Here is a 23,928-nt window from a genome sequence, read left to right on the forward strand (position 1 = left end):
CTTCTCTTATATTACTACGTTTTACAATATTATAATTGCCTGACAGTCTCTCTCATACTGTAAAGTCTGTAACCGAAGGGTACCATATGTTTGGTTACTGTTATTATACTCTTCATTTGGGCTTCTCTAGTGGCTTCATTTAGAGAAGGCAATGGCACCCCACTCCAGTACTCTTGCCTGGAAAATGCCATGGACGGAGGAACCTGGTAGGCTGCAGTCCATGGGGTCGCTAGGAGTCAGACACGACTGAGTGACTTCACTTTCACTTTTCACTTTCATACATTGAAGAAGGAAATGGCAACCCACTCCAGTATTCTTGTCTGGAGAATCCCAGGGACGGGGGAGCCTGGTGGGCTGCCGTCTCTGGGGTCGCACAGAGTTGGACACAACTGAAGTGACTTGCCAGCAGCAGCAGCTAGAAGACTGGCAGGCTACAGTGCATGGGGTCCCAGAGAGTCAGACATGACAAGCAACACTTTCACTCTTCTTTAAACTTCAAACTCTTCATTGACATTGCCTGACACACAGTTAAGAGCTACAAAAGTTAGTTGGACAAATTTAACAATCATCTTTCTCCTGAGAGTGGCTTTGGAGTATAGAGGAGATATATGGAACTACTATAAATGCCACTGCATTATTTTTATGACTATATCTTAACCATATTAGATTAAATGCACTTTGAAGACTGGGCCATGTCTATTTCAATCCTGTGACCCCCTCATAATACCTACACATACACACACACACACAACCACACACAAAGTTGTGGCATATGAGTCAAAAAGTTTGCTTTGGAAAAAAAAAATCAAATACTTCTCACTAATAATGAGTACCTTTAAGTCTAAAACAAATTAGTCATGCTTTCCTATTACATCCCAACACTTGCTATAATACTCCTCCATTTATTAGGAGGAGGAAGTATGACTGGCTCAGAATGCATCACAGGGTGTGTGTGAGGATTAACTAAGCTAGCATATGTAAAGCGTTTAGAACTGTGTCTGATATATAAAAAGAACTCAATAAATATTCCACTCTCAGAGAATATTCTTTTTCCACATTATAATGTAAACACTTTTTGTCTCCTCTACTAGAAAACATAATCATGATGGGCAAGGGACCCTGCTTTGCTCATCTAAGTTCAATCATTGTGATTCAATAAAAATTAAATGAATTAAGATAATATTAATGACACAATGTTACTAATGGAAGCAGAAACAGAAAAAAGGACTAAGATCAAGAACTAATCACCTTTTTAGTAAAGGCAACTATTTAATATCAAAACTTTCTACTGAATCTGATAATGATTGTAGAACACAGAGAAGGTAAAAGCACTGGGTACAATACAGCCCAGAGAGCATGCATGTTGTTTATGGGTTTAAGCACTGAGCTAAAACAGGACCTAGTTCACTCATGGTCTACTCCTCTGCAACACAATTTAACTTAGTAATTACTTGTGATTTTTCACAGTGATGTGGACTCTGCTATGTGTTAAGTTCATGCCAGACACATAAAAATTCATGTATCTGATATGCAAAATAACAACTGAAACTCTTCTAGTTTGAGAATGTACTAAATAGCTGAAAGATGCATTTCAAAACACAGGACACATACTAACCTATTGGGTTTATCAAAATGGACTGTGTTTTTACTTGATGGAGAAGAAGATGGTATTCCTTCTCTTTCTCTCCTGGGGAAAGAATGTGGGAAAGTCTCTTTAGGAACAGTAGAATCAACTTCATCTGATTTTGAAAGATGGACATCCTTGTTTTCTCCCTTGTCCAAACTATTTATAACTGAATTCTGTCCACTGTCTTCAGAGTCTTTGTGGGGAGACTGATCCAAAGAAGGCTGAACAGAGTCACAAACTACAGGGCTGGCAAAGTGTTCATTTTTGAGGAAGTCCATTTCACTGTAAAAGACAAATTATTAGAGAAGAAAATTGTATTTTTTAAGACTTTGGCAATAGCATAAACCTCATACTGGGTTTAATGATTTAAAAGTATAACATATTAATACAAAGTGATTTGGCAACTAATTAATCTTTTCTGTACCACAGATATTGATGCTTCATATAGAAATGTAGCCACAAACTCTTACAACAAAACATAAAAATATTTTTATAAACTATGCTTTGGATTATTACTTAGCCTTCTTCGTGTGTGAGATGTGGAAAATTCCATCTAACCCACATCATGAGTATAAGAATTAAATGAAATAATGAATGGAAAATATGTATAACACTAGCACGAAGAAGTTCCTTTATTACTACTGATACAACCTGAAGAAAGTAAAAAATATATTACTCCTTGCTTCTAAGACATATACGATTTTATGATTATTACAGTGATTAACAACTTTTGGTGGTGAAGAACACATTAAGTATATACACAATTATAAGATTTTTTTCCCCAGAAGTATTAGAATATGAAAAATTATGCCTTACAACTGAAATATTATCTTATATGTTTATATAATTTGTCAATTTCTTTAATAATTTTAAGAGGTTTTATAGAAATGATGATTAAGTACTAACCTTTCAAGTCTTCTGATTTGTTCCATCAAAGACCATTTCTCACTATTTAATAAACTAATTTTATCTTCTAATTTCTGTACTAGCAAGGAGTTCTAAAATCAAAATGGGAGAAAAACAGAAACTCAACATCTCATAGTCTGCTTTTACATGGCTTAAACACTTTTTGTGGACTTGATTATTAATACCTCTCACCTCTACAGTCTGAGGATTTTCAAGGGTTGAAGGAAGGTTGCCTAAAACTGGTGTCAGAGCTTCTAATTCGTCTTCTTCTACACCACTGGCCACGTCCACAAGGTCTTTCCCAGTTACTTGATGATTTCCAAAATCTCGGTAGAGCTGCAGTAAGTCTGGAGGTTTTGGAATATTTAATCCTACGTCATCCCATAGTTCAAAATCCTAAAAGATAAAAAACAGTAACATAAAAAAATCTACGTGGTGGTTTTATCTTGCATTTTTGAGATGTATCTTTTCCTTATTGCTACTATCTTGAAAACTCAACATAATTGTGTGATAATGTCAAAGTGTATGTGCCCGGTGAATAACATCCTGGGAGTCAGGAAGTGTCTAGGAGTGTGAGATGCACCCCCACCTCATACTTGGAAAATAAGGGAAACAGGGTACTCAGTGGAGAGACAAGCTTTCTTTACAGCAAGAAGGATATTCTGGACTTCCCTAGTAGCACAGTGGATGAGAGCCTGCCTGCCAGTGTAGGGGACCTGGGTTTCGTCCCTGGTCCGGGAAGATTCCACATGCCTTGGAACTACTGAGGGCAAGCTCTAGAACGCGAGGGCTGCAACGGCTGAGCCTGCCACCCGCAGCTACAGAAACTTGCGCACCTAGAGCCTGTGCTCCGCAACAAGAGGACCCAGGAGTGAGGAACCCATGCACCCCAGAATGAAGAGTGACCCAGCTCGCCACAACTAGAAGAAGCCCGCGTGCAACAACAAAGACCCACCACAACCAAAGAATTAAAAAATAATACATTTATAAAATTTAAAAAAACAAACAAAAAGGGATATTCAGAGAGAAGTTGAAAATAAAGACTTTATTTATAATAAGAAAATTTCACATAGCACCACAGAAAGGAAGGATAGGAAGTAAAGGAAAGAACTGGCAAGAGGGAACCAAAAAACAGTAAGATAATGATTATATGCAGATAAGAATGTAAGAAAACTATCAGTAAGTATGTACCGAGTGCTACTATACACGCAGGCACAGAGATGAACAAGAGATTCGTTTAGCCTCAAGAAGATTATAGGCTAGTCAGGGATAATCTTAGGTAATCTTAGAGCCATTAAGATAAAACCAGGCCACTAAGATAAATGATCAAAGATAAATTCAGGTAAAAAGGTCTTACCTTTTAGCCAGAGGCGAAATGTGAAAGCTGTGAGGGCCCTAGGACAGAGCTGCTTTAAGGTCGGGTGAGATACCACTGAGCAGCATCCAGTGGCTAAAGAAGAAGGAACTGAGGAGCACTTGCACTGCCCTTTGTAAAATAGCTTTATTGGGGTATATAGTTAATAAGTAACAAACGGCACAATTTAAATCTGACTCTTTGCGACCCCAGGGACTGTAGCCCGCCAGGCTCCTCTGTCCATGGGATTCTCCAGGCAAGAATACTGGAGTGGGTTCCCATTTCCTTTTCCAGGAGATATTCCCAACCCAGGGATCGATCCTGGGTCTCCCGCATTGTAGGCAGACACTTTTACCGTCTGAGCCACCAGGGAAGTCTTAAATCCACAAGCTAACTTAAAATGTGCCATCTGCTAAGTTTTGACATCTGACTACACACCTGAAGAGACCACTGCAATCAAGAAGATGAACTTGGGGGCTTCCCTGGTGGCTCAGTGGTAAAGAATCTGCCTACCAATGCAGGAGACACAGGTTCGATCCCTGATCTGGGAAGATCACACTTGTCATGGAGCAACTAAGCCTGTGTGCCACAGCTACTGAGCCTGTTTGATCTCAGGCCTGGGAGTTGTAATTACTGAGCCCATGTTCTGCAACTACTGGAGCCCACACCCCCAGAGTCCGAGTTTTGCGACTGAAGAGTAGTCCCCACTCGCTACAAAGAGCGAAAAGTCAGAGCAGTAATGACGGCCCAGCACAGCCAAACATAAACAAACAAAGCAGAGAAAAAAAAGAAAAAAGATTAAACACCAAAGCTACGGGAAAAAAAAAGATGAACTTGCTGACTCCCTAGAGTTTGACCGGCTGCTTGCAAAACTTCCCCCTTTTTCCTCACGTATGCCCCGTTCCTAGGCAAAATACTGCTCTGTTTTCCATCACTGTTACAGGTTTATGTTTCTTAGCATTTTATATAAGTGGAAGCATACAGCAAGTACTCTATTTGCCTGGTTTCTTTCATCCAGATTATTGATTTTCAGAGTAATCTATGTTGCATCTGTCAGAGGTTCATTTTTTTTTATTGCTGAGTTAGCATTTGATGTAACGATACATCAGAATTTTTTATTCAACTGCCTGCTTTTGGATACTTGGGTTGTCTCCCTAATGTCAGCTATTACAAATAAAGTTGGTGTGAACACTGCGTAGGAGTCTTGGTATGAACATCTCCCTTCACTTCTCTTGGACTGTAATATCTAGAAACAGAATGATCAAGTCATATAGGTGGTGAAGGTTTTAATTTTTTTAAAATAGCTTGCTAAAAAATGTTCCAAAGTGACTGTACCATTTTGGATTCCCATGAGCAATGATGATATTTCTACTTACTCCACGTCTTTGCCAAGACTTGGTACAGTCTCAGTTAAACATTCTAATAAGTGTGCTATGGGATTTCATTGTGACTTAATTTTTATCTACCTAATGACTAAAGATGTAGAACATCTTTTTTCATGTGCTTATTTGATATCCATATAGGTTCTTTGTTATAAATCATCTATATTTTTTATAAATCATGTATATATGTTTGTTATAAAATCATCTATATAAATTTTTTGTCCATTCTTTTAAAAATTGGGTCTTTTTTTATTATTCATTTTATAGAGTTCTTTAAATATTCTGGATAGAAATTCTTTATCAGATATGTTACTTGAAATATTTTACCTAATCTATGGCTCATCTTTTCATTTGTTTAGAGTTGCTTTCAAAGAGTAGAAGCTATTGACTTTGATGAGAACAAATATCTGATGAAGAACACCATACTTCTGGTGTCATATATAAGAAATCTTGGCCTGCCTTCCAGGGTTGCAATGAATTTTTCCATGTTTTCTTCTAGGAGCCTTATGGCTTTAGAATTTACATTTAAATCCATGATCCATTTGAATTACTTTTTGTATATGGTGTGAGGTATGGTTCAAAGTTCATTTTTGGAGGTATATAGATATCAAAATGTTACAGTACCAATTGTAAAAAAGACTATACTTTCTGAATGGAATTTACTTTGTGCTTTGTTAGACATCAAAAGATCATCTATGTGTGAGCTAATCTCTTGACTCTCCACTAAGTTCCAATGATCTATGTTTATGTCAGTAAGATACTGTCTGAACTATAATATCTTAAAGTCAGCTAGTTGAAGTCCCCTAAGTTTGTATTCTTTATTAAAGTTGTTTTGGCTATACTATGTTATTTCCATTTCCACAGAAATTTTAGAATAAGCTAACCTCTACAAAAAAAGCTGGCGAGATCATTAGGATTGTATTAAAAGTACAAATCAATTTACAGAAATGGATACTTTGACAATACTGAATCTTATCTATTAGCACAATATGTCTCTTCTTTATGTCTTCTTTATTTTCTCTCAGCATGTATAATAGTTTTCAGTGCATAATCCTTCATCATATTTATCCCTAAGTATTTCCTATTTTTTTGATACTTTTATAAATGTTATCTTTAAAATTGAATGTTTATTTGTTGCTAGCATACAGAAATACAATGCATTTTTGTTTACTGACCTTGAATCCTACAGCTTGTCTATCATCACTTATTATAGTGTTTAACACTATAAGCAGTCTATAGGATTTTCGATACATAGAATCATGTTACCAGTGAAAGTTTTCTTTCTTCTTTTCCAAAATATATGCCTTTTATTTTTTTTTCTTGCCTTGTACTGGCTAGATTCCTCAGTATGATGTTCAATAGAAGTAGTGAGAGCAGATATTCCTGTTTTAGTCCTTAACTATTCCTTATCATTCATCATTAAGTATGTTGTTAGTGATAGTTTTTCTATAAATGTCTTTTATGAATCTGAGGAAATTCCTCACAATTCCTAATTTCTTTAAAGTTTTTACAGGAAAGACATGTTTGATTGTGTCAAGTGTTTTGAGCTGATCATATCATTTCTCTTTTGAAAAGTTTCTTAAAATGGTGAATTACAATGACTGATTTTTGGACTAATCAATCTTATGTTCCTCAGATAAACCATTTGGTCATTGTGTATTAGCACTTTTACACACTGTTGGATTTAATATAGTAAAATGTTATATAGAATTTCTATATCCATGCTTATGAGGAAAATGAGCCTGCAATTTTCTTTGTTAGCCAGGTCTGTATCTGGTTTTGAAATCAGAATTACGCTGGTCTTATAGAATGAGTTATGAACAATTCCCTTCTCTTCAATTTCTAGAAGAGTTTGTGGAGAAGTGGTATTACTTCTTCCTTAAATATCTGGTAGGTATCTACAGTGATATAACCTTGCTCATTTACTTTACTTCTTCCTTAAAAGTCTAGTAGATATCTATAGTGATATAACTTTGCTCATTCCAGATTCTGATAATTTGCTTCATGTCGCTTTTTCTTAATAAGTCAGGCTAGAGGTTTACCAATTTCATTAACCTCAAAAACCCAGTTTTTTGTTATTATTAATTTTTCTCTGTTGTTCTCTGTTGCCTATATCACTGATGCTATGCTAAGTCACTTCAGTCGTTTCCAACTCTGTGCGACCCCATAGACGGCAGCCCACCAGGCTCCCCCGTCCCTGGGATTCTCCAGGCAAGAACACTGGAGTGGGCTGCCCTTTCCTTCTCCAATGCATGAAAGTAAAAAGTGAAAGTGAAGTCGCTCAGTCGTGTCCGACTCAGCGACCCCATGGATTGCAGCCTAACAGGCTCCTCCGTCCATGGGATTTTCCAAGCAAGAGGTACTGGAGTGGGGTGCCATTGCCTTCTCCGTATCACTGATACGTTCTCATTTTTAATATTTTCTTCCTTTTAATTTCTTTGGACTTCAGTTAGTTTTCTTTTTCTAATTTCTTAAAATAGAAACCAATCTTCATCAATTTGAAATGTTCTTTCTTTTCTATTCAGTATTTTGGTGTTATGGAATTTTACTGTATGTATAACTTTAAAAAAAATTAAAGCTAGATAAAAGAAATAAGTACATTATAAATTAGAAAGGAAACAAATTATTGTAAAAAAAAGAAACTGTACCTGATCATCATTTTCATCTGAAAACGTTATTGATGTCAGCTTGTAGTTATTCTTCAATAAAAATTCATTGACTAAGAAGTTTAGAGCTCTCTTTTCAAGAGGTTTGATTGGCTCCTAGAGACAGACAGAAGATGGAAACAGTACTGTAAGTCTTCTGCTTTCAATAGTTGTGCTCCATTTCACATGGAAGATACTTTTAGATCTGTCATTCACCCACCTGAATTTCAGGACTTGATTTGTAATTTTTTCGTTCCTGTAAAGGAACTTCATGTTCTGGTGGAAGAAAATACAAATAATATTTTACTCTTTTACATTTTAAAATATCTCAGCTACTTCTACATTGTCAAAGTAGAAAAAGTCTCAAAAAAGTTGTATGTACACCACCTGCAGCCTTTGTCAGGTTGGCTCGGAGGGCCTGAATGGTCTCCTTGGCTTTCCGTAGTTCAAACTCCAGGACTGGACAGGGATTTGGAATAAACACACACAGGCATCCAACCAAGAAAAGGGAAACAAAAATAAAAAATAAAAAGCAAGGATGGGTATGGAAAAAAAATACAATTTGTATTGAAAACAGAAAGCATGCAATCTTTATGAAACTTGTGAACGCATGCAGCAGAGTTGATTTGCAAGCAAACTGGTGAATGTTTTCCATAGTTTTAGAATACAGGGGACTACTGATCACATGTTCTAGCTGTCTGACAAGGAATAGCTCTATTTAAAAATAAAATCTATGGCAGACTCTCATTTAGGCAAATAAAAACCTTGGGTGTTGTGCTTCACTCAGTCTAGGTAGGAAATGGAATGGAATGTTTCCAGGTGACATAATTTAGGGGAAAAGACAAAACTTGGATGAAGTTCAGCAAATACAGTTAAAGAAAATCTTAGGATTAAAAAAAAAGTATTTATCTAGAATAATGTTTTAAATCAACATACAGAAACAGTGAATATATTCTTTCATTAAGATGTTGAAGAAGTATGTTTTAAGTATCTTACAAATGTGGGATGTCTATCAATTTTTCTACAAACAAGTATATATCTTCTGTAAATAAGCACAGATATGTTAAGTACATATCTAAAAAAAGTTCCAAGGGATTTATTTTAGGTTTCATTTAAAGCCAAAGAATAGACATACGTTTGTTTTTTAAGTTACAATTAAAATCATTCTAAAGCAAATGATTGTGTGCAATTCTAATAAGAGTGTAGTTATCTAAGGATACTGAATAAAATTAAGTAGAATTTCAAAGTTTCTGACAACTCTTCAAATAGATATTTGTTCACATTAAGAGGTACTAATGAAACTTAAAGATTCCTCCTGTTACTGCAGACTCTAATACAATAAACATGAATATTGAGGAAACATTTTAATGAGCTTTTTGAAATGTTTCATCATGAACAAGATTTAACTATGTCTTTACTGGGAATTTTCTTTAAAATATATAAATACTGCTTTGAAGAAAAAAGTATTGGAGGGAAAAGTCATTTCTGTGAAGTAAAGCTCTGAGAAAATTAAGTGATCTTTGTCACAACTGGATATTAAAAAAATTATTATCTAAATAGTTCTGCATAAAGATGAGTAAATTTAAAACTTTAGAGATGCAACTTTTTCCTGATTGACTAATAAACAGAAAAAAGAAGATGGCAAATGAAATGCTATCAGAGACAACAAAGCTATAAAAATATATGGAAAAAATAGAATTCACTCAGTTTGCACATTTTCCTTAAAAACTTAAGATGTAACTGAATCACATCTAGTACATGAAGGCCAATTATTTTGATGCACAGAATTTCACCGCAGCAACATGAAAGCACAGTAAAAATCAGATGATGTGTATATGACTTTTTTTTTGGTCGTCAGCAATGCTGATCTGCAAACCTTTCTGTGCAACAAAGTAGAAACATTTTCCCTAAAAATTACACTTCTGGAAGCTCTTAGAGTTTGTATTTAAAGTCAGACTGCACAGATTCGATGTGTAAGGTAAGTACAGAATAGATTTACTTTTCTTCTATTTCAAAACTCTAGGTTTTGATTTAAAAACACTTCACTATACCATAAGCAAAGTAAGTACACATATCATACTTTCAGTATCACTTACAATTTACTAAGACATATTACAGAACAATTGCAGATCAGAAATGCCCTGTACCAGAACGACAGAATATGAAAAAAAAAAAAACACCAAAAATTGGTTAAAACACAAACCGGGGGGGGGGGGGAACAATTCAACTGGTGAAAGTTTAGGTGACCAAGAGCAAAACAATGAATGATCAAGGCACAGAAAGCCAGAAAAACCCATGTCAGACGGCAAGAATTTATATTTTTATGCACATCTACACATACATTGCCAAATGCCATTAGAAGTTACCACTGCTTTTAAAGCTAGTGCTTATCAAAATGAACTCACTCTGCTGCATGTTTCTTAATATATAATACAGACTTTAAAAGACAAAAGCATATCTTTGAAGCTATAGCACATCTCTATAAAGGCACAGTATGATAAAATAATTGCAGTTATGTGAAAAGTTTTCCATGAAAGGTCTGACCAGATATATTTACACACATATGTATTTGTTACTTCTTTATTCAAAGATATTGGATTAAAACTCAAGACTTATTACTTTGTAAAGCAATATATTATACCAAACGACCTCCAAGTAGTTTTCAAACATTATAATTCTTCATAAGAATGTCTGAAGAAGTGAATGCTTTTAAAACACACTGTAGGCACCAGCTACCAGCCTGCTCACTGCACCGCCCCAGCCTCTACTAGCCCAATACTGCTGAATGTCATTTTAGTGGAGCTAAAGTAACAACTGCAAAGATATAGGTATACTGTAATACTGCATATTATAATCTTACCAAAATAATTAATGACTACGTCATTATCAGCCGTTCTAGATTGGCTGAAACAGTTATTTCTCAGTCAAGGCTGGCTAATACTGGTATTGTATCAGTGGTACTAGATGAGGCACTTATGACTTGGGATATATGCCAGTGTGTATCACTACTATCTTAAAATATTTGTTAAGTCTTAGTTCTTTTGGCACAAAAGTCAAAATAATGGTGCTCTATAAACATCTGTTCATTTAGAGATCTTTTCCTCATTAAAGGAACACCTGCATAGACTTATAACCAGATTTTTAAATTTAGGAAAATGATGATGAAAATCATCACATACATACATGTATATATCTCTCTCTCACACACACACACACATATACGTCAGATAAACAGTTTACTAATGGTTGGAGCAGACTCGCATTTGCATCATGGGGCAATGGACTCAAAGCCTGTGTTATCTATGAACTCCTTCTGCCTGAGACTGGTACAGGAACATCAAAAAGAGATTTTTGTTCTTTCTCAGTAAGGTTTACATGTGATCCAATGACAGATGACATGGTAATTATCTCTTCTCAATTACTGGCCTTTCAATTAGCTTCTAAGTTACTATCAATGGTTAGTAAAGAGACAAAAGTCTCTTTGGAAATGGGAATTGTGATTAATTTAAATTTTCAGCCACACATCACACACTTAATTAAACAACAGGCTATGGTACAAGAGCCCTAAGAGTCTAAAGGTTATTTTCTTGGAATAACATGTATTTTCTTCCTTTTCCCAGTGAAGATGAAAGACTGCATCCATTCATGCATTTATCCTGAAGGATCACTGACTCATAATATTGTGTTCGTTTCAGGTGTATAGCATAGTCATTCCATTTTTTGTAGCCTATATCTCATTATAGGTTATTACAAGATATTAGATATAGACTTTTGTGCTATGAAGTAAACCCTCGTTGCTGATCTATTTTACGTTTAGTAGTTCGTATCTGTTACTCCTATACTCCTAACCTGTCCCATCCCCCTCTCTCCCCGCTTTGCAGAACCACAGCTTTGTTTCCTATGTCTGCAAGTCTATTTGTGTCTTATACATAGATTCACTGGTATTATTGTTAGATTCCACATATAAATGATATCACATACTATTTGTCTTTCTCAAGACTGCATGTATTTATATATTAGCATTATATAGTAAGCAAAAATTATTTTATGTTCCTAAACTTAGAGAAAGAGTATAATCTTTAGATTAAAAATACAAGGTCAAAACTACCAACTATTTAAAATTTTCCTTCTTAGTTATGTTTGGTTATAGTATTTTGCTTAGTTATAACATCTTGCTTTTACATCCATGTTTCCCCTAATTAAAAATACTAGCATACCTAATAACAAGAATAACGATGAACCTCTTAAATTTGACTTTAGGTTTTCAAATAAAAATTAGAGGAATGAAAATAATTACATGGTGTATGTCTGGGTTGAAGTTTTTTTCAAATACATAACCATCTGAACAATAATACAATATACAAAACTAAATATATTTGGTTCAGTTCAGTTCAGTCGTTCATTCGTGTCCGACTCTTTGCGACCCCATGAACCGAAGCACGCCAGGCCTCCCTTTCCATCACCAACTCCTGGAGTCCACGCAAACCCATGTCCATTGAGTCGATGAGGCCATCCAACCATCTCATCCTCTGTCGTCCCCTTCTCCTCCTGCCCTCAATCTTCCCCAGCATCAGGGTCTTTTCAAATGAGTCATTAGTTTCAAATAAACTAAAATATCATGTATTTAACACTTAATAAATAACATATAACATCCAACATTTACTATATAATTAAATATAACATAATGCCACTTAACAAATGATGTAATTAGGAGGATAAGTCCTAAAATTATTGAAATAATTCCCATTTGATTTGCTAATTTTCAGATATTACTGATGTGATTTGCACTTTCGACACAGCTCTTTACTAACCATTGGCAGTAACTTAGAAGCTAATTGAAAGACCAGTAATTGAGAAGAGATAATTACCGTGTCATCTGTCAACTAACAATGCTTAGGACTAAATCATGACAATTGAGGCGGCAGCTGCACTGAGTCTTCCAGTGACTTCCTCCTTCAGCTGACACTGCTATTGTTCTCACTGCCGCATCCTCTCTGAGCCTCTGCTGAACTAAAAATGATTACATCATTTTCCCCCTTAACTCATGTAATACTCTTTGAGATTTTTAAACATTCAATAGCTCTTTTCTCAAGCAAGAAATGAAAAGCACATATTGGAATGTCATTTTACATAGGTCAAACTTAATCCTTCACTCTACGAGGTGGCATATGGTATGATCAGTCGTGGGCTCTGCTGCTGGGCTATCTACATTTGAGTCTTCGCTCTGCACGCTCTGCCACTAAAGTCTTAAGACTCTCTGAGTGCCTCAGTTTCTTGGGGAGTGGAAGATGAGGATAATTCTATAACTTAGTGCGTTAAGATACTTTTACAAAGTGTTCAGAAAAGAGCAAGTGCTCTATAAAAATTAGCGCTCCATAGCACTCATCTTTATTCATGATGACTAGAACAGGCAAATATATGGCAGGTTTTAACAACCTTGTTCCAGTAAAGGGAAAAAAAATTCAACAGGGTTGATGAAGAGAGGGAGCCACAGTGTGGATGTTCCCTGACCCCAAAGGGCCCTCACAGGCTCCACTTGCCTCATGTGGCATCTTTCCTACACCAGGTGTGCCCACCACCCCAGCGGGGGAAAACGCCTAACTGAGGGTGGCTTCCCGTCTATCTCAGAGTCAACGTCCCATGAAAACCACAATTCCTATAAAGACATTGAGGAACTACTTCAATAACTAACAGTCACAGCCTGAAGCACCAGAAAGGTGCCAGTCCCTTGACATCTGAGGAGCCAGAGCTTCTATACTGGTAAATTCAGGGTGGACCCCCCAGAAGAATCCAACTGGCCTCATCTGATGAGGGCAAAATACAGAGGGTACAAATTGGTCTTCTGAAGTCCCTACAGATCCAATGGCAATGCCAAAAAGGCAAAACTGGCGGGAGAGTGGAGAGGGGAAGGAGACTGGAATGAGGAACCAAGCAACTAAAAAGGATGCTGCTCTTCTTTTTGGAATGGGCAAAGTCCAGGAAGCCCTGAGTGGACCAAGTATTAACAACCTTTATTTTCAGGATCACAGGAAAGTCAAATGAAGTTTCTAGAGGGATGCAGTGGTGGCCATGGAGAATCCAAGGAATGAAGACAAAGTTTTGATCACCAATCAGCATGGAAGTATGTAAACCAATTTTTAACCATCAGCAGAGTTGCATTGGTATATACCATGTAAATGGAGAAGGCAATGGCACCCCACTCCAGTACTCTTGCCTAGAAAATCCCATTGATGGAGGAGCCTGGTAGGCTGCAGTCCATGGGGTCGCTAAGAGTCGGGCACGACTGAGCGACTTCACTTTCACTTTTCACTTTCATGCATTGGAGAAGGAAATGGCAACCCACTCCAGTGTTCTAGCCTGGAGAATCCCAGGGACGGGGGAGCCTGGTGGGCTGCCGTCTATGGGGTCGCACAGAGTCAGACACGACTGAAGCGACTTAGCAGTAGCAGCAGCATATCATGTAAATATTACTTAGCCCTGGTCTGGAGGATAAAAGGAAAGAGGAGAGCAAGGTCCAAATAACTTTGCACTAAAGCATGGCTGACTTACACCTGCTTTCCACCAGTTTTATAACTATATGGCTGTAAACTGTTAAGATGTGAGCAGAACTCAGCAGTTGCAGGCACACATAACCAAGAACTCAGAGCATCACTGGAAAGAGCGGATGGGGCTGCTGAACATTCAGGAACGCTCCCTGAAACCAATAAATTAGTAACATAACTTTGTATGATAACTATCTAATTCTATTCACATACTGAACTGTAGAAGAAAGAGAATTTTTCAAGTCATTTCATTATTTCTGGAATGTCAAAAACATCCAAATCTGTCTTTAGACTCTTACCTGCCACTCTCTCATCTGTTTCCCTGTTACCATCATCTGAATATCTTGCAAAGTCTAAAGAATCAAGGGTACTGATGCTCCCGGCTCGATCTGTAATAAATCAAAAACAGAAAAAAAAAAAGAAGAAGAAGAATTAAACAGCTTTTTATTTAACTGCCAAAATAAGCACCTGGAAATCAATTAATTACCTATGATTTTTTTCTCCAGTTAATAAACTATGATTCTAAGGTGTAGGAATTCTATTACAACTATAACGTAAAAATGCTCATACCAAGTAAAGTACTTTGAGGTAACTCAAGTTTCCCTGCCCAGATCTCTAACTCCCGAACAAGACACACGCAGGGTACAATGCAAGCAGCCTAGCTAAGGACAACAGAACTGCAAACAATTTGGATTTTATTCCAAGTCCAGTGGAAAAACAACAGAAACACATACATTTTTAGAAACTGGCTGCTGTAAGCAAAGTGGTTTTCAGAGAGACCAGCTCAGAGGCTATTATGTAAATCAACTATACTCCATTAAAAATAAAAATTAAAAAAGAGAGGCTACTAGAGTCATGTAAGGGCTTCCCAGGTGGCATTAGTGGTAAAAAAGAACAACAACAACAACAAAAAACAAACCTGAGCCAATGCAAGAGACATAGAGACTTGGGTCTGATCCCTGGGTCAGGAATATCCCCTGAGGAAGCCATGGCAACCCACTCCAGTATTCTTGCCTGGAGAATCCCACGGACGGAGGAACCTGTGGGCTACAGTCCACAGGGTCGCAAAGAGTCGGACATGACTGAACTGACTTAGCGCAGCATACATACAGAGGCGTGTAGGTGAGAGATGATCAGATCTGGCCTAGAATAGAGGTACTAGAAATATGAGAAGTGGGCAGATTTGGGTTATTTTTTGGTGTAAAACATGTCCTGGTATTGAATTGAATGTAGGTTTAAGTAAAAGAGAGAAAACAAGGTGATTCCTGAAGACTCCATTTACTGAATTTGTAATATGAGATGCAAAAGATGAATGCAGGGGCTTTAGGAGGTCTGTGCAGGGGGTGGTATAGAATGTTCTTAGCTTTAGGCAGATTTTTAAGTGTCTCTAAACAGAAAAATACACTGTAAAAATTCTCACTTGAAGGAAGAAATCAAAGCTGACATTTATTAAGGGAGATGTACCTAGCTAACGCAAAGAAGGGACAATAGGTCAACTCTTCATTAAGTCATGCTACTTACAGAGTGCTTACTGCTCTAAGGAACAGATTATCTGTTTAGAAAGCACTATCTGGGCAAATAAATGCAGATTACAGAAATACAGATTTGAAATCACATATGGCCCCCCACCTCCTTTTAAAACAATCAGTATATGCCAATAATTGAAATGGTTGACTTTCAAATAGAGTTATGCTATTATCAATGTACCTCTTATCTTTAAACTCCTATTAAGGTGAACTGTGTACTCTTCTGAGAACACTGTGTTTGTATTCAGAGAAGCATTTAATTTCTCTGCACTTTAATTATATCTGATAAATAACAACTTACTATTAACTTATGTTGTAAGATGGTATAAACAAATAACAGGGAATCAAGTACACATCAAATCATTAGAGCATAATTTATTTAAGCATAAACCAAGAAATATCAAATAACAGAAGGGGAGTTTAAGTATAGTTCTCCCCATCAAATTTTGCAACACGCTCTTTTCGTAATAAATATTCTAAATACTGATCTGGCTGGAACTACTGCAATGCTTCGTCATTGGTGCCTGGAGCAATTAAATGCAAAACCGTTAGTCAAATGGAAGGACCTCCTCTCAGGACAATGGAAGGGTCCTGACCCATTATTAACTAGCGGTCGAGGATGTGCTTGTATTTTTCCACAGGATGCAAATTCTCCAATTTAGATCCGGGATAGGTTGATTCGCCATGTTGCAGACCCCCAGACATCCAGTTCCCCCATTGCTTCGATCACAAAAGAGGAGCCCGCCGGCAGGGGAGACAAGATAAACATCGAGATCCCGGCGAGACTGACAGGGCAGCTGCAGCGTGAACTCCAACCAGAAAATAATTCTACTTATTCTGTTTTAGTTTATCCACCCTCGCCTTATGTTTTCCTTTTTACTAATGACTCCAACAAACTTATTGTAGGCATGAATTATTCAGGTGGACCTAACGTAGTGACTTGTGAACAATGTATGCTTTCATCTTGTTTAAACCCTCAATGTAATGTTTGCTCCTTTGTAGTGCTACAACATCCACCTTATCTTATGATGTAACCACTTGTTGATATGTTAATTATGGTCTCACTGTGTTACAACAACTACAAGATTTAATGCGACAACGACGATTTGTGGGCTTACTTATTTTAGGAATATCAGCTTTGATAGCAACAATGACTTCTGTTACTGCAGCAGCAATATCATTGACTCAACAAGTGCATACTGCCCAATATGTTGATACCATGTCTAAAATTGTTTCTTTAACTCTAGCAACTCAGGAAGCTATAGATAGAAAATTGGAGATGAGAGTAGACGCCTTAGAAGAAGCAATTATGCATATTGGGACTGAGTTACAGGCTTTAAAGGTGAAGATGGCTTTGACATGCCACGCTGATTACAGGTGGATATGCGTGACATCTTTGAAGGTAAACGAGACAGATTATGAATGGGAAAAGATTAAAAATCATATCTCAGGTGTTTGGAACAGTTCTGATATTGGCCTGGACTTAGGGAAACTTCATAATCAAATACAGACCTTGGAACACTCTCAACTGGATTTTACGGCCACTGGAGCAGCTAATGATTTTTTTAACACCTTCTCTAACTTTATTTCTGGAAAAAATATTCTGTCTAATATCCCTAGTCTCTAATCCTACTTCTCATAATCATTCTTCCTTGTATTGTCAGGATTCTCTGGCAGAGCATTCGGAAGCTCGCGACTGAGCTGCATCTGGTTGTTTTAAGAAATAAAAAAGGGGGAGATGTTGGGGGCCAGAGTGAGGTACTCTGCCCGTGACAAAGGTGGAGGATGAAGGAGGCTCGACATACGCAAAGGCGGGATCGAGCCTCAGGAGTCCCCCTGGAACTCCTCGAGCATCTACCCCCATTACCAGAGCCTGCCTACTTTACTACTTTGTGCTCTCACCTACATCTCTGACTTTACGGGGGGCTGTCCCCCACCACCTCTTTCAGAGAAGGAGTTAACCTAGAGCTCCAGTTAATAATAATTCCTGGGCGTGATAAGAGTGTTTTAACCTACAAACTCCTCTGAAGGTTCTCTAGCCTGCCTGACAGGCTTGTCCGGCCACATGTGATTGCTCACAGCCTCCCAACCGTGAGACGCACGAGATGCTTTAAACCTTCTAAAAACAGGTTCCTTAGAAAAGTTAGAAAACTATTAGTATAAGTATAATGGGCTGATTAGAAATTGTATTGGTGAAGGGTTTTTCATTTGTTGAGCCAATGTTTGTTGCTAAGTCTCCACATCCCCTGCCCTTACACACATTAATGAATATATAGAAGAAATAACTATTAACCTTTGATATTAATCATGTTAGACCTTAGGCTAAGTAAATTCTTTCCTTAACTAAAACCCACTACACCCTCACCCTATGGGAACGTAACTTTATTTGGGTGGTGTCTGTTTTGAGAATAATCAGCCCTGGAGAAATAAGTGTCCTGGTTGACTGACTGCTGTCACAAGGAGAGGGTCGTAAATTGTCAGCAGGTCCCCCTGGCCAGAAGATGATGTAACACCCCTAAGACCTCTGTATACATTTGTATGAAGCACCTTTGATAAAAGTCAGGACTGCTGACCCCGCGTGACTTTTCATAACATCTCAGTGTATAAAAGTAGACCATGGAAAATAAAGAATTGGGATCAGTTTCTTGAAATACTGGTCTCCCCATGTCGCTCTCTCTCTCACTCTGGTTGAGTCTCCACCTGGAGCGCGGACCCCGCCATGCTTACTAATTATGCCTGGGCTTCTAAGATCCGACCGGGGAGGCCTCAGTGTCTCCTCTCCTTGGGGAGAGTGGAAGGACGCCTGCGGCCTACGTAAGTGGTGCAAACTTCTTGTCTTGAAGTTTTATTGGTCTCCCACATAAACCAAGCTACTCAGCCTCTTTTCTCCACTGAATTTTCCTACTGAGCTATCCTCATTCTATTACTCTTTATATCCTTAATTAACATTTAATTAAGCAATTGTTTCCTGATCTTCGCCTACGCCGTCTCTCCTTCGAATACTCTGGATCAGCCGGGGCTGGACCCCGGCAATTTACTATAGAAATCTCAAAAGTTCATATTAAAATAGGGTGAAATTAGGAATATTACTCAGCAATAAAAAAACTACATGACTGAATTTCAGTGCTTTATGATGAATGAGAGAATCTTTATACAGAATACACACTGTGTAATTTCATTTACATGAAGTTTTAGAATAGACAGTAGTAATTTATGGTAGAAACAATCATTATAGTGGTTCTTGGAGTGGCGGTTGAAAGGACCAGGGGTTGAGTGATTGGGAAGAGGTGTGAGGGACCTTTCTTTCCTCCAATTATATAAATACACATACTATAAATAATTATAAAAATAGAGGTACATAGAAAAGTAGATAAACCATTCCAATCTTACTAAGATTGAAACATGATCAGAGATTATTAATTCCTGCCCCCCCCCCGAATTTCTAGATATTCTTTTCTGAACTCTTTTCCCCTTGTGTAAGTACACATATACATTTCTGCAAAAACAGAATGGATACTTGCATCTTTGTAACTTGCTTTTTAAAAATGAAGATCATGTAGTGAGATTTTGCCATATTGATAAGGCGATGGATACACACTGCTTAGACCACTTTCTAAATTAAGTAAGCACAGCAATCTGAGTTCCATCCACAGTATACAACAGCAGTTGTCAATGTTTGGTATTATTATTTTTAATCTCACCAATTTAACATATACTATAAAGTTGTCTTATTTAATTATGCATCTCTTTGATTCCTGGTGAACTTGAACATTCTTTTAAAGATATGATGGCCATCTACCTTTTTTGAGTGTATGTCTGCAAATTTTCTTTGACCATGTTAACTAGCATCCAGATTTTCCTGGTAAGTTGTTTTGCTGTTACTGCCCTGATCAGAAGCTCCTCTTGAGGACTAGTCCCTCTGCTCACACTCAGAAGCATGTTTTAGCTCCTCACTAGCTTGTCTCATGTCTCCAACCTGTGTGTTAAAACACGTACACCCAGTAGGATAAATCTTTATCAACCAACATTCTGGTGGCGGTGTAGCAGACCTCATTGTTTTATTCCTGAGTTTCATGAATGGTGAAGTATGATGCTGGTTGTTGATTTCAGATATATATATTTCTATATGTTAAGTATCTAATGTTAGTTTTCTAAGTATTTCTTTCTCTTTCTGGTATTTTCAGTCAGACATACAGGCCTACTAGGTTAGAGCCTATTTGATCATCATACATATTTCTCCACTAAACTATTTCTCCAGAAGTCTGTAATAGGAAAGAGTCTTTGGAGAAAGCAAATGCAGCTTAATTTCTGTCTTGGTATTATTATGACCATTGAAAAATATATTCTTTTTCTTTTTAGTTCCAAGCCAACAATTTTATATTCTCCAAGGAAAAAAAACTTTAATATCTTTTAAACTACAATAACATTAATGTCATAAAAGTAAAAGCAATCTCCCAATGTATTAAAATATATGCCATGTCAGAAAATAATTATGTATGGAAGAAAGTAATTTCAACTTTGATGGAGTTAACCTATAACAGTTTGTATATAAAATGTACTTTGGAATTTAATACTAATAGGTAAGATTTATCAGTTTTTCCAGTAGTCATGTATGCATGTGAGAGTTAGACTATAAAGAAAGCTGAGCACCAAAGAATTGATGCTTTTGAACTGTGGTGTTGGAGGAGACTCTTGAGAGTCCCTTAGACTGCAAGGAGATCCAACCAGTCCATCCTAAAGGAAATCAGTCCTGAATATTCATTGGAAGGACTGATGCTGAAGCTGAAGTTCCAATATTTGGGCCACCTGATGAGAAGAACTGACTCATTGGAAAAGACCCTGATGCTGGGAAAGATTGAGGGCAGGAGGAGAAAGGGACAACGGAGGACGAGATGGTTGGATGGCAACAGCGACTCGATGGACATGAGTTTGAGCAAGCTCTGGGAGTTGGTGATGGACAGGGAAGCCTGGCATGTTGCAGTTCATGGGGTTGCAAAGATTCAGACACGACTGAGCGACTGAACCGAACTGAGGTAAGATTATAGCTTCTAGATAAATAAGTTTCTTTGGATTCAACCAGAATTCTTTTCCAGGGCAAGCACATACCTTTCCAAATACTCTGATATAAAAGAGGAAGAGTTTGGAAAAACTAGCCTCTTTTCTTAAGAAAGAAGCTATTACCACTTTCTAATATACAGTATACCACAAAGCATTTCTTCAAATTCCAAGATTGTGTAACTTCTTAGTAATTCACTTTGTAACTCAGAAACTGAATGATCAGGGACTTCCATCATAGCTGGCAAACCAGTAAAACCTGTATGTAAGTTTCAGTAGTCCTGAAAACTAAAACCATTAGACACAGTGTAACTACAAGGCATGCAGACTGATTTCATAAATTACTGTATGAGAGTAGTCTTATTTATATACATTTAATCTTTTAGTACTGATGACAGAATGTACTTTTACAATAGCTAAAAAAATTAGTTTCAGATTCTTAAAAAGCTATCTTTTATAGAAATTAGATATCAATAGCACTGTAAAAGAAAAATGTATCAGAAAAATTGATCAGCTCCTGACTGGTAAACTGCATTGGTTAATTCAGTGAACATTCAGTGAACAACTACTGTGTACCAGGGTAATAACAGGAAAATACAATAAAGAATTAAAGAATAATTTTTAAAGACTATAGATATAACTGATTCTGAAGAACGGACTTAAAATTTCTGAATACTTCTCTCTATACTGTTTAAATTTTTTACAATTAATACTTTTTGTAATATGGGCATTTTATAATTAAAAAGTCATTAAAGTACCCAATTTACAATTAATGGATTTAAATAAAAATAATGTCAAGCAATTAGATTTAAATTTCAATTTGCTTAGTAAAGATCATTTACTGAACTACACCTGTGTCATGGGTTAGGGTTAAAGCAAAGAAAAGAAGTATATAGTTTATAAATTCAGTAATAGATAACAAATTTACCTTAAAAATAATTATATCTAAATTTGAGGTCATACATAAACACTCTAGTATATTATCCATTTAAATTAAAAAATGGATCTTAGAAATTTCTCAGTGGCAAAATTTACATTTAGATTTCGTGATCTTCAGTTCTTCTCTAACATGGGGACTCATTTCACTGGCCCCTATGTTCAAAATATTTGAGAGCTAGAAGGAATCTTAGAGACAGCCCAACCCTCCATCTTGACTAATAAAAAAACAGTGTGTATTCATTCAGTGTATATTTACTAATCCATGGAGTGGAGGAGAAAGATACAAATTCAGTAAGACTTGGCTCTAGCCTTGAGTAAGCTTATAAACCACTGGAATTCAGTCAGGTACACAGATAACAACAATACAATCAGACTCCGGTAAAGGTGGAGCAAATTAACCTTTGTGAGAAGCTCGGGGTATAATTTAAGTCTCCCAGTTTCCAGTTCACTGTCTTTTCTGGGTCACAAGATTTCACTGAGTTAAATATCAAATTAAAAGACTTACACTTAGGAACAGGCGAACACTGAAACTTTATTGACTATTCACTAAAGGTAAAGTTTCTATAATGCGGGATGACTTAACCATATGAACAGCTGTCAGGTAAAGAGGAGGGTTATTAACAGCATTAGCTATTATTATACTTAACACTTTCTGACCACTTATTCCCTAACAGAAGCAGTAGATATTAAGAAGAGGGGGCAGGAATACACAGAAGAACTGTACAAACAGGATCTTCACGACCAAGATAATCACGATGGTGTGATCACTCACCTAGAGCCAGACATCCTGGAATGTGAAGTCAAGTGGGCCTTAGAAAGCATCTCTACGAACAAAGCTAGTGGAGGTTATGGAATTCCAGTGGACCTATTTCAAATCCTGGAAGATAATGCTGTGAAAGTGCTGCACTCAATATGCCAGCAAATTTGGAAAACTCAGCAGTGGCCACAGGACTGGAAAAGGTCAGTTTTCATTCCAATCCCAAAGAAAGGCAATGCCAAAGAATGCTCAAACTACTGCACAATTGCACTCATCTCACACGCTAGTAAAGTAATGCTCAAAATTCTCCAAGCCAGGCTTCAGCAATACGTGAACCATGAACTTCCAGATGTTCAAGCTGGATTTAGAAAAGGCAGAGGAACCAGAGATCAAATTGCCAACATCCGCTGGATCATCGAAAAAGCAAGAGAGTTCCAGAAAAACATCTATTTCTGCTTTATTGACTATGCCAAAGCCTTTGCCTGTGTGAATCACAATAAACTGTGGACAATTCTGAAAGAGACGGGAATACCAGACCACCTGACCTGCCTCTTGAGAAACCTATATGCAGGTCAGGAAGCAACAGTTAGAACTGGACATGGAACAACAAACTGGTTCCAAACCGGGAAAGGAGTACATCAAGGCTGTATATTGTCACCCTGCTTATTTAACTTTTATGCAGAGTACATCATGAGAAACGCTGGGCTGGAAGAAGCACAAGCTGGAATCAAGATTGCCGGGAGAAATATCAATAACCTCAGATATGCAGATGACACCATCCTTATGGGAGAAAGTAAAGAGGAACTAAAAAGCCTCTTGATGAAAGTGAAGGAGGAGAGTGAAAAAGTGGGCTTAAAGCTCAACATTCAGAAAACGAAGATCATGGCATATGGTCCCATCACTTCATGAGAAAGACATAGGGAAACAGTGGAAACAGTGTCAGACCCTAACCCTAACCCTAATCTTTTTGGGCTCCAAAATCACTACAGGTGGTGACTGCAGCCATGAAATTAAAAGACGCTTCCTCCTTGGAAGGAAAGTTATGACCAATCTAGATAGCATATTGAAAAGCAGAGACATTATTTTGCCAACAAAGGTCTGTCTAGTCAAGGCTATTATGGTTTTTCCAGTAGTCATGTATGGATGTGAGAGTTGGACTGTGAAGAAAGCTGAGTGCCAAAGAATTGATGCTTTT

General features: G+C 37.2%; 1 protein-coding gene across 5 annotated transcripts in view; it reads right to left on the minus strand.

The window, feature by feature from the left end:
- Nucleotides 1-23,928, minus strand: part of KIAA1468 (KIAA1468 ortholog) — a 113,830-nt gene that overhangs the window by 71,699 nt on the left and 18,203 nt on the right. For all 5 annotated transcript variants that reach the window (XR_826569.1, XM_010854745.1, XM_010854744.1 and 2 more), the window contains exons 2-8: nt 14,756-14,845; nt 8,302-8,373; nt 8,135-8,190; nt 7,918-8,031; nt 2,726-2,929; nt 2,534-2,625; nt 1,616-1,909 (exon numbers count right to left, since the gene is read on the minus strand). Coding sequence is in view for 4 of the 5 variants with exons in the window: in XM_010854745.1 (XP_010853047.1) it covers nt 1,616-1,909; nt 2,534-2,625; nt 2,726-2,929; nt 7,918-8,031; nt 8,135-8,190; nt 8,302-8,373; nt 14,756-14,845 (922 nt within the window). In the remaining variant the exon portion in view is untranslated. The remainder of the gene's footprint in view (nt 1-1,615; nt 1,910-2,533; nt 2,626-2,725; nt 2,930-7,917; nt 8,032-8,134; nt 8,191-8,301; nt 8,374-14,755; nt 14,846-23,928) is intronic.

This window comes from Bison bison, unplaced genomic scaffold (genome assembly GCF_000754665.1).
Source record: "Bison bison bison isolate TAMUID 2011002044 unplaced genomic scaffold, Bison_UMD1.0 scf7180017864349, whole genome shotgun sequence".
NCBI classification, from domain to species: domain Eukaryota; kingdom Metazoa; phylum Chordata; class Mammalia; order Artiodactyla; family Bovidae; genus Bison; species Bison bison.